The 14404-nt window shown below is 38.4% G+C and overlaps 1 protein-coding gene across 31 annotated transcripts in view; it reads left to right on the top strand.

The window, feature by feature from the left end:
* Positions 1-14404, top strand: part of LOC106087979 (microtubule-actin cross-linking factor 1) — a 332047-nt gene that overhangs the window by 113267 nt on the left and 204376 nt on the right. For 21 of the 31 annotated variants that reach the window (XM_059368780.1, XM_059368749.1, XM_059368757.1 and 18 more), the window contains exon 2: positions 12780-13603. The exons of 2 other annotated variants lie outside the window; for them this stretch is intronic. In XM_059368780.1, the coding sequence (XP_059224763.1) occupies positions 13180-13603 (424 nt within the window). In that variant the 5' untranslated portion in view covers positions 12780-13179. The remainder of the gene's footprint in view (positions 1-12779; positions 13604-14404) is intronic. 8 more of the 31 variants (XM_059368773.1, XM_059368747.1, XM_059368779.1 and 5 more) reach the window with 2 other exon arrangements.

Raw genomic sequence — 14404 nt, 5'->3', positions numbered from 1 at the left:
GTCGGTTGCAACATAACGACATTTTTTTTTTTTTAAATTTGTTTAAAATCATATATCGAAGTTGACGTTGTGAAAAATAACATAATAAGTACTTAAATGAATAACTTCGCTTGGGTTGGGCGGAGGTAGTCCTCTTATTTGAGTTTTAACGATATTTCGGAGGTTTTCAATCGAATTCAAATTCAGAGACTTTGGTGTTTATTTTCGGTTTCTTGATTTGCGTATCCATTTCACAGCATTTTCCATCTGAATTTTTGAAGCCGTAAGCAATTCATCCACTTTACGATAGTAATTTCCCAAGTTTAGTAACTTTTGCATATATTTTCTAGTAACAGGGTTACATTGCCTCGATCTGCCTACATTGGTTTGAAGTAGAAAAACTTAAATTAAAATAAAATGCTTGACCTAAAAATAAATGCTTTTTATTCACTTTGAGTAACAACTTTTTATGGATTTTCAAAATTTTTTAGAAGAATTGACTTACTGCCTCTATTATTTCGCACAACCTAAAATTGGGCTTTTTGTAGCAATAGTGCTTTCTTGGAAAATATCAGAACATGTTTGACATTTTCGTATCGGAAATTATTTCTACAGAGTGTATTGCTATAAAACATAAATCTAGCTTACGCCTTACGCGCTATCGTATACTTTATTTGGCTGTCTAGCCGTTGGCCCTAATGGCTTTATATAAAATGGGCCTAACTCAATTTTTAACCAAATTATGGTTTTTGTTTATTCGAGAAATCCAATTTCAGATGCACATTCCGTTTCAATTTTTGTTGAATACAATTGCAAATAATGGATTTATAATGATTTCATAAAAGACCTAAGTCAAGATTTTTTCCTTCTTCATAAAACGCACTAAGCGTTGTTTATTCATACTGAAAGACAAATGTCAGATGCACCTTGACTCAAAATTTCAGGTGGATACAATTGCAAGTAACAGAGCTATAACGAATTCACAAAAGGCCTATGTCTAGTTTTTCCCATTTCTGCAAAGTAGAAAAAAAAACGAGTTAGACTTTATGGGGTCGCTGATGTACATTTCGAGGTGTTACTAACGGAATTACTAGATTAGTATACCCCACATTGTGGGGTGGTGGCAATAAAAATATGCCGGTTAGAATGTATTCACCGATAGGCATATTGCAAATCATGGAGTTATCAAACATGCAACAATGTTGCATGTGCATATTTATCAAACTGATTGTGTGTTGTTTCTTCAATGCGCCTAGTTCGTGCCTTAGCCTAGTTCGTTGTAATTTCTTCTTTCCCTTTTTCTCTGTTATGCTATGGACCAAACCTATTCAATAATTTGCCATCGCAATTTCTTTGCTGCCCTGTTTTTTGTTTTGCGGTATGGTTGTGCCTTTTGTTAATTCAATTTCTTTCATTCAATGTTTGGCGTGTTTGTTTCGCTTAATTATGTGCTGGTATAAGATGTGATTTCACCTTTTCTCTGACTCCCTTTGCGCATAATGAGACAATTTTATCTGAGACACTAACAATGCAAACAACAGGGACTAGCTTTGCCATAAAAATGTGTTAAACAACACAGTAGTGGTGTTCGCATAAAAGATCTCTCTAATGGAAAAAAAGACAAAACCAAACCATCTGCAGCTACCTTCACTTTTGTTACACACACACTCTCTCTCTCTCTCTCCACCCTGTGGCTTTCTCACCACTGCCGCCTTCGCTTTGTGCCGTAATAAAAAATACAACAAACAAACACACCATTCTTATATCGGCTTTGTCTCCTGGCCTGGTCGTGAATATAATAAAGATTTTTTACACTTGATATTTACTCTGACATTCTCTCGCTCACACTCTCTTCCTCTCTCACTAGGAAAGATTGCGAAAAACTTTGTTGTTGTTGTTGGGGTGGATAGTAGTTCTTCGCACAGAAAATAAAAAAAAATTCATATCTAATCAAGAAATTTTGCCTTTTGTGAAGTTTATAAGACGATTGATTATGAGTATTGGCTAAAACACCGACACCGACACCGACTTCCGATATACCATCGTCCGGGTTTGTTCTGTTGTTGCTTCGTTGCGCGAATCGTACAAAGATACTGACAGTGATAATGATGACGACGATGACGTCGATAACGCCGTATTGGCCATAGTGATAATGACCTTTAGGCTGAGAATTCACTACAACAGTCCTAAAGTTCATTACTACGTTTTTCAAACAATCTAAAGATAAAGTAATTCGATTTATTCGAAGAACACAAAAAGGTTTATAAAAGAGTTTTTGTTTTGTAGATTTCAAACAGGTTTAATTTCACACAGCTGCTGGTTTTGTCTGGAGGCATTTGAATTCTTGAAGAAACAAAATAAAAAACCAAAACTTGTTTAGTTTTAGCCACGACAACTCAGTCAGGTGTAGCGCCATGAGATCATAAAGTTCTCAAAAATATTTTGTGGTTTTGTCAATCAAATCTAAAACTTTCACTTGATTTGTTCTGATTTGATCTGGTAATATTTGATTTGTTTTTTTTTTTTTCGAAACTATTTGTATGACTTCATCACAGCTTGGGGAAAGAACGCAATGTACGCACTTCAAAAATTTGAAAAATAATCGATCCATTAACCTGAATGGGCTGTTCTACAATAGTTAGGTTCGGCAGTGGTGGTAGTCTGTTGGAAGGTTTAAATTAGAAAAGCTCCCTTGCGTTGCTATATGATGCATTAGGCCAAGTAAGGTCACGTTTTGGGTGAATTATATCTCTAATCCAAAATATGTACATTTTCCTGGAGGCTTCAGTTTTCATATGAAAATAAAACTTTACTGATTTCTTCCAAGTGGAGTCTCAGATTATATAAATAACGAAAGGGTTATTTGTTAAGCTTATCACTAACATTTGTGTCACGTATTCAACATTTTTATTGAAATCTATAAATTGGTCTTTGCATTTTATTTTTATACCCTCCACCACAGGATGGGGGTATACTAATTTCGTCATTCTGTTTGTAACACCTCGAAATATGCGTCTGAGAACCCATAAAGTATATACATTCTGATTCGATCTAGCCAGATCTACACTTTCGAAGGAGTAAAGCTAGTCGCTTGATATTTTGCACAAATACTTTTTATTAGTGTAGGTCGGTCGGGATGGTAAATGGGCCAAATCGGCCCAAGTTTTGATATTGCTGCCATATAAACCGATCTTGGGTATTGTCTTCTTGAGCCTCTAGAGGGCGCAATTCTCGTCCGATTTGACTGAAGTTTTGCATTTAGTGTTTTGGTATAACTTCCAACAACTGCGCTAAGTATGGTCCAAATCGGTTCATAATCTGGTATAGCTGTCATATAAACCGATCTGGGATCTTGACTTCTTTAGCCAATAGAGCACGCAATTCTCATCGGATTTGGCTGAAATTTTGCATGAAGTGTTTTGTTATAACTTCCAACTAACTGCGCTAAGTATGGCGCAAATCGGAATATAACCAGATATAGCTGCCATATTAACCGTTCTGGCATCTCGACTTATTGAACCTCTAGAGGGCGCAATTCTCATCCGATTTGGCAGAAATTTTGTTCAACGGCTTCTCTCATCACCTTCAACATACGTGTCTAATATGGTCTGAATCGATCAATAGCTTGATACAACTGCCATATAAACCTATACCCCGACTTTGCTTCTTGAGCCCTTGCAAGGCGCAATTCTTATACGAATGAATTGAAATGTTACGCAATGACTTCTACAATGATCAGCATTCATTTAAGGTCCGAATCGGACTATAACTTGCTATAGCTTCAATAACATAACAGTTTTTATTCAATATTCTTTGTTTGCCTAAAATGAGATACCGCGCATAAACCTAGCCAAATACATGGTGGAGGGTATATAAGATTCGGCCCGGCCGAACTTAGCACGCTCTTTCCTGTTTAACAGTAAGTTCATGTAAATGTTTTCCTTGGCGCCGTTGCAAATGGTCGGTCCATTTCTAAGGTTCAATTTTGCACTAGTTTTTCGGACATTTCCTCATGCATTATATTATACCAGTCCTAAAACCACACCAAACTCTCGTACGGCATGTTCTTCACTCTAGACGTAACAGTTTTGCTTGTTTTCGATGATTTTCAACCGACTTTTATTATCATGAGAGAAATCATTGTACAAAATGTAATCCCAATCGGATAAAAATTCCGGCCTCTATAGGCGCAATGTATTTTATAGGATACATGCGGTGCAAAAAATTGAACTTTGCCTATTGTAGCGATAGTAAGAATATTAATCTATATTCTGATAGAATATAAAATATCAATTGATATTTTTTCCCAGCCCTACTTTTAGTACTTCTAGGTCGCTTTAAAAGTCCAACAACTTACGAATGTGCTCAAAGAAAGGAGGCAAGACAAGACAAGTTCTCAAAAAAATGAAAACCTGAAGTGGAAATGGAACTCCTTCTGCCTTCCAGTGTGTGACATCTGCGCACACAGCAGATGTCCTATAGATATCTTAGCACAATTTTTGATAATAAATTTGAACGTTTTGCTCGTTTGTGAAATGGCATCACAGATGACGTTTGAACATAATTATCAGCGCGTCTACCACTCCCAAAATACGTAACTCTTAAAAATCACCCTTTGTTTTTTAATATAGATTTCAGCATCAGTTCGTAGTTTGGTGTTAAGCTAGGTAGGTTTAGGACTTTCATAAAAAATATTGCCTCAAAAAATTCACATCCTCGAAATGGCAGAAACCCCATACCTTGAATTGCATATCTTTGTATTGCACGGCATACTACTTGGTATACTTTTCATTTATTTGCAAATTATTTTCACTGTTTCCAACCAATTTTGCCCAAGTAGCGTTTATTACAATTTTTGATTTTCTTCTTATTTTCTCCATATGTTTACTAGATTTCATTTTAGGAGTAAGGGAGTGTTAGGCCCATATAGTTTTTCTCATTGGTGATTGAAATTGAGTATTCTCTATAGATTCATTGCTTGTTACTACATAACTGTCTTAAATTTTTGTAATCGAGAATTGACAGAGATGACATACTCCGAATTCAAGAAGACGAATATTTTTGCTGTGGATACAGATGGTGTAAATCATTGACAAAACTTGCTAAGAGGTTTGTGGAGAATAAGCAGCCCTGTTTAACGCACAGATTTGGATGTGAAATAATCCGAAATTTCTTCACCAGTCCAAATGACATATTGTGTAGTGTTATACATATTTTCTATCAAGTTTACGAACTTTTAGGATACATCAATCTGATGCAGTTTATAGATTAGTTTCTACATATGTTACCGAAGGCAGCTTATTATCTACAAAGGACACATAGCATTTTTGCTGTTTTTGTCGTAGACTGACAATTGAAATCAAACTGTAGATATTGTTTAGATATTTTAAGTATTGTCTACTGTAGAATATCCCTTTCTGAATCATTCGTGGTGCGAGAATTTTCTTGTCAAATCACTCAGCGGCACGCAGTTCGAACTCTGCTATAAAAATGAGTTCCCCCATTATTGAGATACAATTTGAATCGGTCAGCTCTCATCTATAAATCTCCCCTGCTCCCTAATGGAATGCTCTTTCGGGGTCATATGCGGACATACTAAACTATGTGCCACGGTGATAACGAAATTTTTTCATTACAATAAGATGTCCCATTAAATGTACGTAATCTGGACTATACTAACGAGAACGCATTTCCAATCCCATGCAGCCGGTTGTACGCACCGAGTTGACCCGATGAAGTCCTTCATCGGCAAGGGCTGCCGCCTCAGTGTTCAACACACTGCTGCAACTACAAAGCATTTTCTGCAGGATACGATGGGACTCACGGAGACACCGGAATCTTAAAGATATGAGTTTGATCGAATTACCTCTTTTCCCACCAACATGCCATTAAGGAACAGGTGCAAACTTGTTGTTGTAGTAGCAGTGTGTTGTATTCTATCTTTCGTCCGCTTGATACTGTTGAGGAACTTTGCGACCAAGATGGGGTTCGTCCAGAGGGATCAGGGTATGAGACGAGTGGGTCAGGCTGGGCAGTTAAACAGATGACGTGTGTCGTCACATAGGGATAAACTTCTTACATATCTGTGAGGGCTGTCCGATTCAAGTTTAGGATCAATCATAAGGGGCCTCCTTTTTATAGCCGAGTCAGGACGGCATGCCGCAGTGTGACACCGCTTTGAGCAGAAGTTTTTAATGGCTGCCAGTACCTCAGAAATGTCTCCAATATTAGGAGGGGATAAACACCGCAGAGAATATTTCTTTTAATATATGGGCCAGTCTGCTTTGATGCTGTATATAGGCGTCGTATGGACCGACGTTAGCATAGTTAAAATGTCAGGTCATGTTGTCATTGAATGTTGAAGAGAGTCCTATAATGGCAACCTAAGCAAGGTCTCCGAGGCAACATTGATTAAGTAGTGGAGTTTATGCAACGGAAGAAAATTATTGTTGCAGCGATTCAGGAATAAAGCTGCAGCTTGCAAAGTTGTCAGGTTATAATGTGTTAAGTAGAGATTGCTTACGGAATGGAGGTAGGGTGGTCTTTGTGACACACCACTCCATGCAGTAATCTTGACATTTTAAATCGACCTTGCCATATCTAGTGTCGCGTCTAGACCCCCCGGTCTTCGATTAACAGTGCAGGGGTCGTGGATTCGATTTCCGCTAGAAGTCTTGGTCTGTCGCTACTGTGGTATCACAATGAACTTAAAATTGTCTGTAAAGGACTGCCACTCATACCTAACCTAACCTAGCCATGTCCGTCCGACTTTAGATATAACGTTAAACTGAATCCTTGGATTGTCTTCTTTTGGTTAGACATGGGTCAAGAAAGTTTTTTCTTCTCAAACACTTTGATGTAAGTTATGACAATAATTTTGCGTGAAAATGTTCCCACAAAATGTATTAGATATCCTCTTATTATAGTATCGCTCAAAAAATTTGTATTTTTTAACAATGCTGCTGCAGCTGTTGACCATATTGTAACACAAGTTTTTCATTGCTTAGGTTTCATCACCCCCAAAAAATATTCAAAAAGATCGGAATAAGTTGTTGCTTCTCAAAAAAAGAAAGATGATTCTATCATCATCATCACCTTCATGATTAGGCGATAGATTCAATAATTCAAAGCCATCAATGTTTAAATGGAATAGGAATTATTAGTGCCAACGTGGGTTGTTGTGTTCTTCACAGTGATGTGTGCATGTAGGCGACGCATTTAATGTTTTTATGTTGGTGCTACTTTTTAGGAAATTCCACATTCCAAAACTCTTAACGAATTATGAACCACAAAATCACAATCAATTCCTCTTTTCGCCGTAGCAGCGCCATAATGATGGCGAATTGGTTTAATTTCAATTTTTTGTGAATGGGTCATAACACCTGTTAGGAGCTCTTGTTCTAATGAACTTGTTGTGCAATCTCTTTTTGAGATCATCAATCTTACTTAATATCACCTCTCCCGCTCCTAGCGCCCCCTTGGAATCATCTGGGGGGTTGACTCATGCGTATGCATTTGACTTTATTTAGCATTTATCTTGATGGGCGTCATCTTCCGTATAGAGGTACCGAACAGTACAAAACAGAACAGATTGTATAGCAACTCAGGGCGTAGAACATCATTTTGTTTAAATTGACTTCAATTGACAATTGGTTTGAATTGAATTTTCAACAGAAATTGTAGTCGCTTATCAACGACATTGTCGCCGTAACACGCACCACAATCCTCCATTTCCATCTTCACCATCATCATCACTCACCTCATAGCGGGCGCGTGCACTTTAAATAATCCATCTTTGAATGTTGCTGGTTGATTGTCGTCGTTATTAGTGTTGCTGCTGCTACATATGATCACTCGTCACTCTACGCCTAAACAAAATGGAGTATGTGTATTGTCATAATTCATCTGAAAAGGCCACGAGGGGCTGGCGGGTAGTTTACGGTATCGACATGGGCTTATATATGGACTCGAACAAAAAATAACATAAAACTGGGAGGAATTCATTGACCTCTGCTTTTATATATTGTGCAATTTTTGTTTTGTTGCCACTGCAGTTGTTCGATTGAATGCAGTGAGAGAAATCTAAGCACAAGTTTTCTATTCCAATTGCAATAAAAAATAGGAACCAAATCACGTATACACCGTGAAAACTGTTATTCAAATGTTATACATTTTTGGCACTTCAGCACTAAAGGCCCATAAAATCAAATGGAAATATCGGTTTATCTTGAGATCTTAAATTGTGTTTGAACTTTTGTCGGGTTATACTAGGGATGGTTATTGTCAGTTTTGTAGTTGCATTTTATGTCAGCAGACAGCCTCTGAAGAGAATCAAATCTGAATTCCCTATTCTAATATGCGACAATGCTTCTGCTAACGGGCAATACAAAGTTACTACCCATGAACATTCCATTGTGGAGCAGGGGATACTTCTGTCATATCAATGAATGCAGTCCGATTAAAGTCTAAGCTCAATGATATGAAGCCTCCTTTTTTATGCTGAGTCACCGCAACACTACTTGTTAGAGAAGTTTTACATGGCGAGGACTCACTAATGTAACCAGCATTAGTAAAGGAATAACACCCCCAAAAATTTTTTCTTATGTTCACGTCGGAATTTGAATTCAAGCGTTTGGTGTCAAAGGCGGAAATGCTAATTTTTGCGCCACGGTGGCCTCTATTGTACAATAGTTGAATTGTGCGGCAATGAAAAAATACTTAAACTTATACGATGTAGTTTTTTATATCTTATATATTTTTTACAGAAAAACACTCCATATGAGTGGGACGCTAAGCATTCAGGTGCCCCTGCAATACTGTGTGAATTGTATACAGATACAGAATTGTATACATACAGATTTGCTTTCTACCTTTCCTCAGTATCCGCCAAGTCGTGTTCTGGCATAGGACCCTCTTCTAGGATTTTTGTTGTCGTTCCGATGGCCTCTACTTTTCAACCGTCATTGGCAAAATCTCTGGCCCTTACTACCAGGTTGTCCGCTCTTTCATTTCCCAAATTACCTCAAAAAGGTCCGGCAGCCAAATGATGACGATTATATCATTTCTGGCGGAATGTTAATTGTGCTTTTGCAATTAAGAACCGTATTTGACTTAAACAATCTGGTTCTTATCACTCTAATAGCCAGTTGACTATCCCTGCACTATACCGGTTCTCTCACTACGTGATCATGCTCGGATTTCCACCTAAATGGCATGTCAGGCAGACGATAGAGGAGCTCAGTCTCTGGATGTACAGCAGAGATTTGCAGCGGTGTATTGGATTTGCGGTGCGCCGCAAAAATACGTATATTTTTGAATCAGCGCAACTAACGCAACCAACCAACGCAAACGCCTTGTATAAAAAACAATGTTTTTGCGGTGGTGCTGATGCGTATGTGTATGCACTGCTTTGAATTAAACGAGTAACGCCTTAGTTTTAACTACCACCGCAAATATTTATGCTCATGTGTCTCTTGTGTATGCGGTGGTATGATGAGTTTTTGCCAAAAACAACCCATACACCGCAAAAATTGTTTGAATAAATCCCAAAAAATTATGAAAATTAGTTATCATAAACGAAAATAAATATTAGCAATTTTAACACATAGTTTTGTTAAAATTAATGGGCTTTCTCATTGTAGCAAAAGCAACGCCGCAATTATGATTCAAATCAATGTGTTGTGTTAATGCGATGTTTCCATTCTCGTCTTAAATTCACTCATAACACCGCAATGGGTAAAGACAATGTTAAAAACGGTGGTACGCGATGTATTAAAACTAATGTACGAGTATTCATACGATTGCCACTCATATCAATGTGCTGAGCACAACACCGCATCGATTGCAGTGGCGATAGATAGTAACACCGCATTTGTATGAGTATACCGCAAATTAGAAAAATACCACAGTTATCTGATCTACAGTGCAGATGCCTATACCCGTTCACTCCACAAGTTTCTAGCCATCCTTGTAGTAAGAGCTACCATTTGGCATTTGAGCTGGATTTCCTCTCGTTCATTCCAGCGTCCCTAGTACTCTTGTTTCACATTTGACCTTTGAAGTTTCATCCCGCTCGGCTAATGTAACATTGATCATCGACGGTTCTGCTTTCTGCCTTCAACCCATTCCCAATTATCTTAAATTTCTTAGCCGCTAGTGCTGTTTCATACTTTAGTGATATATCTATTTGCCTGATATTCTAAATCGTCTCTAGCGCCCTGGTTGGCGTGGTTCTCATATCATAAACCCGTTCAGGGCAAAACAAGATGTCCGTTGCACCTGTTGTAATGTTTTTACGTAGCCCTTCCTCTCAATTGCGGTCCACCATACCAACGATGCTTGCATACTTGGGTTGCTATATAAATTTTTATCATCAAAAGTGGATTTATTGTTTTTAAAAGTATTCTCCAGCATTATTTACCGCTTTGGCGGGCGCTCAAATCAGTTTCGGCAAAGAAACAGGTGATCCTTTGCTTCGAAGTGCTTCTTCCACAAACAACTTTCGTAGCATTTGGCCCATCTTCGAAGACCCACACGGTCGATTGTTGTTTTGTTTCGGGCTCATACGCATTGATTCACTATTCGCCACCTGTGACGATCTTGTAGACGTATTTTGAGGCACCATGATCGTAGTTTTTCAACATTTCTTCTTACTTACACGCGCCTTTATCTGCGGAGTCCAACGAGAACAAACCTTTTTTTTGGGCAAGATGTTCATGCAATATCGAATGTGCCTCTATCTGACCGTATGTCACATGACCATCTTGCATTACAAGTTCAGGCATGGCATCAATGTTCTCTGGGTAAACGGCCGTTTTTGGACTACCTTTACGGAATTCAACATTGAGCGAGCGTAGGCCACGACTGAGTTCATTGAACTCGTTTTTCATAGTTCTATAGGATGGTGCTTCATCGCCATACAAAGATTTAATTTCATCAATGCACTCTAGTCGTGATAATCTACGTCGAAAGATGTTAAAAATGCTCGCAAAAAACTGTTGACGAATTAATTCCATTTTTTTTGTTAAACTAGTTTTTTGAAGTCACTGTAAACAACAAAAATGATGGTCGTATGTCAAAACGTTTAGAGTACGATCATGCTAGAAATTGTCAAACTCATCAATGGAAATGTCAGATTGCACCTGGCAACAATCGGTGTTGCCTTGACTAAATACTTATATAGCAGTCCTCGTATATTTCAGAATCATCCTGAGCACAATTTATACTGCCAGTGGACCATCTCAAGATTCATCCCCATTTCGTGCCTTTAACTCTTCCGCATAGTAAAGCGCAGAATATTAGTTGAGAGTATTCTCCTTTAATTGTCAGCGGATGGCGGTGTAGTAAAGAATTGAAATTTCCATCCAAAAACTTTTAAAATTTTCAATACCCCGACACAATAGAACTAAGCGCAGGTTTTGCGGACTTCTACTAGCCTACAATTTGGTGCCGATGAGATGCCATTCTTTTGCGCTTTTATTCATTTACGACTTTCACATTTCTTAGTGTTTTAGTTCAAACAATCAGAAATAATACTTTTCTGACGAAAAATTTGTATAAAATGTCCTCTTTCACTACCATACGGTGAAAATAATGAAATGGGGATTGAAATGAATGGGAATTGGTTTTCTGATTATCCAGTATGGACATTGCCTTACTCATTTCTTTTCCATTTTCGAGAGAGCATTTCATGTGTTTTGTCTGTTCACAGGTGGTTTTGGAATTTGAGAGAGAGAGAGTCTGCTATACATTGCTCACATATGGTTAGCGCAACGTAACTGGGGGTGCCGACCTGTCTTGTTTGATTATAGCATTCACAATTTATTAATTACTTGCAATTTTTATCGGTGTACACCCAACCTTAGGCAAGTTCGCAGTCACTGAACACAATCAATTTTTGCAAATTTCCCCAATGCATGGAGCATGATACCTGAGCAAAAATGTGCTATTTTTTCTCGCTGTAATTGCCCATAAAACTGTCCCAGCTTGCCATTGATGAGGCAGCACTCATTGAGCCATAGAGGGAGCAATAATACCACATCATTGCTCTGATATGTGCTCTTGGTCAAGATGTTTTGGCATTTGGCCAATTGCTTCGAAAATGTTGTGTTATCTTTTGGCCAAAAACTACCGGTTGTTATTGTTATTGCTCCTATTCTTCTCCTATTGTCATGTGGTTTCCTAGCCGGCCCAAAACATACACTGAGCAGGACAAATAGGCGGACGTTGGAGGGACAGGCGGACAACGATCGACCGACCGACCGACCAAGCGACCACAACATAATGTTTTGTCAAATGAAATAAAAATAAACACAAATGAAAAAAATAGTGGGAAAACACAATCACACATCCAATGAGTGCTGGCTGCAGATGTGTGAGGCGAATGGCTCTCCGGCGGTCGGCGGACTATTTAGTGGAAAGTGTTTGTTCAGTTTGTTGGCTTCAGGTTGCCGGCCGCCCCACATGCTAGTGTGCCATTCTCAAAAAAAAAAAAGAAAAACAAAAACAAAAACGTAATGACAACTAAATATCTATGACGAATTAGTGAACTCATTTCGTTTGTGTAATAATGAAATAAAATGCCATAAAATAACACACGCACTCACACACACAAACACACGCAGAAAACTCAACAGAAAAGCTATTTCTATACCATGTGGGAATATGACATGCTGAGATTCCTGAAATGCAACGAAAAGTGTGCCATTTCGAGTGAATCTAGAATCTAAAGCAACGGAACCATTGCTCTTAATGTATTTCATTGTGTGATTTCTCTTTGCCCTAAAATAAAATGCAAAAAGTCTTCTTTCAGTTTTGGAATCTTGAAAGGGATTATCAGCTGACATAATCCTTCCAAATCAACATTAAAATTAAGAGGAACACAGTAAAAGAAAACGCAAATAAAACAACGATCAAAAAAAAAAAAAAAAAAAAAAAAAGAGAATACCAAGTGCCATTCCAGAGAAGAAAGAGAAATAATAATAAAAAGTGTTAAAGAAAAACTAAAATCCGCCCAAGAATTGTTCAAAGTGCAAACTAAAACGTAAAAGTGTCATAAATTGCCAATTCAACATTGAGAATTTTCAACAACTGCCTCCAAACTGTTCGTATGTTTAAGGCCTAACAACGGCAAACGCAACGTGAACGCAGACGTAACGTGTCTTCATCGGTGCGATTCAATTGGGGACACACAACGTCACCATGACATCGCACTCTTACTACAAGAACCGTCTGGGGTTTGACCCCAACGAGGCCCAGTACGAATCCTCAACGACAACGACACGCCGCAGTGGCAGTCGCAGCAGCAGTAGCCATAACCAGAACGTCAACAGTCACCACCTGCATGCGAGCCAGCATTATGAGCACAGCCATACGCAGCATCGCAGCCAGCATGCATCGCCAACTCATCATTCATCGGCTTCACCAGCCCGAATCTCGATATCGCCCGGTGGCGCCTCATTGGATCACTACGCCGACATCAGTCCGGCCAAGAAGGCCAAACATTCACCGGCCTCGGCATCATCGTCGATCCAGCAACCCCTGGGTGGTTATGAAGATGCGTTAACTCAATTCAAAGGTACCATGACGGTGTGGGAGTATTTTGTAGAAAATTGGGATATATTATGTAAGTCGAGTTTAGAGCCATTTCGATGGCCGGGCTTAGACACCTTTTTGCTTGCGTTTTCATATGCAAGTCTCCAAGAAAAGGACCCATGTCAGCCCCCTTCTTTATTCGTTGGTTATCAATGTTGCACTAACTGCTGCGGAATGCGCCAAATGCTTGACAAACAAAGTGCTGCATCCTAAAATGTTCAAATGCCTCCTTTTCTTTTATTGCAAAGAGAAAATGCCGAATTGTTACACTAACATAGCCCCTAAAAAATAGCCACAGTGGATGGTTTTTGAATTCGCCTTGATTCCATTTCAATTATTGCTTGATGTGTTTTATTATATTAGAAGTGTTTGCAGATTATTCTTCGAATGTTGCCTGCTATTCGTGCATTCCTGCTATTCACGACCCTTATTTATAACCCCCTCCATAGGATGGAGGATCTACTTGGCTATTCATTTCGTTTGTAACACCTCCAAATATTCATCTGCAACCCAATTAAGTAACACATACTGTCGAAACTGGATGAGTGTAACACTTAAAATTCAAAAATTTGGTTTCACTTATCCGTAGTTTTCAGTTATGCATAGTGCGGATAAGTGAAATTAACTTCCAGTTAAGCGAAGTAAACATAAATGAATGCGAGTTTTTATGCCAACCTACAAATTATGTATGAAATAACTTTAGCTGAAAAAAGCAATGCTCAGTAGAACTCATTAAAAGTCAAAAATTGTAGAACTCTTTAAAAGCTCAGCAGTATTTATTTGTTATTCAACTTTATTGTTATTGATAATCCTTTTTTTCACGTATGCGATT

Source organism: Stomoxys calcitrans, chromosome 5 (genome assembly GCF_963082655.1).
Source record: "Stomoxys calcitrans chromosome 5, idStoCalc2.1, whole genome shotgun sequence".
Classification (NCBI taxonomy): domain Eukaryota; kingdom Metazoa; phylum Arthropoda; class Insecta; order Diptera; family Muscidae; genus Stomoxys; species Stomoxys calcitrans.
The sequence above is the reverse complement of the archived record's forward strand: the minus strand, read 5'-3'. Positions and strand labels throughout refer to the sequence as shown.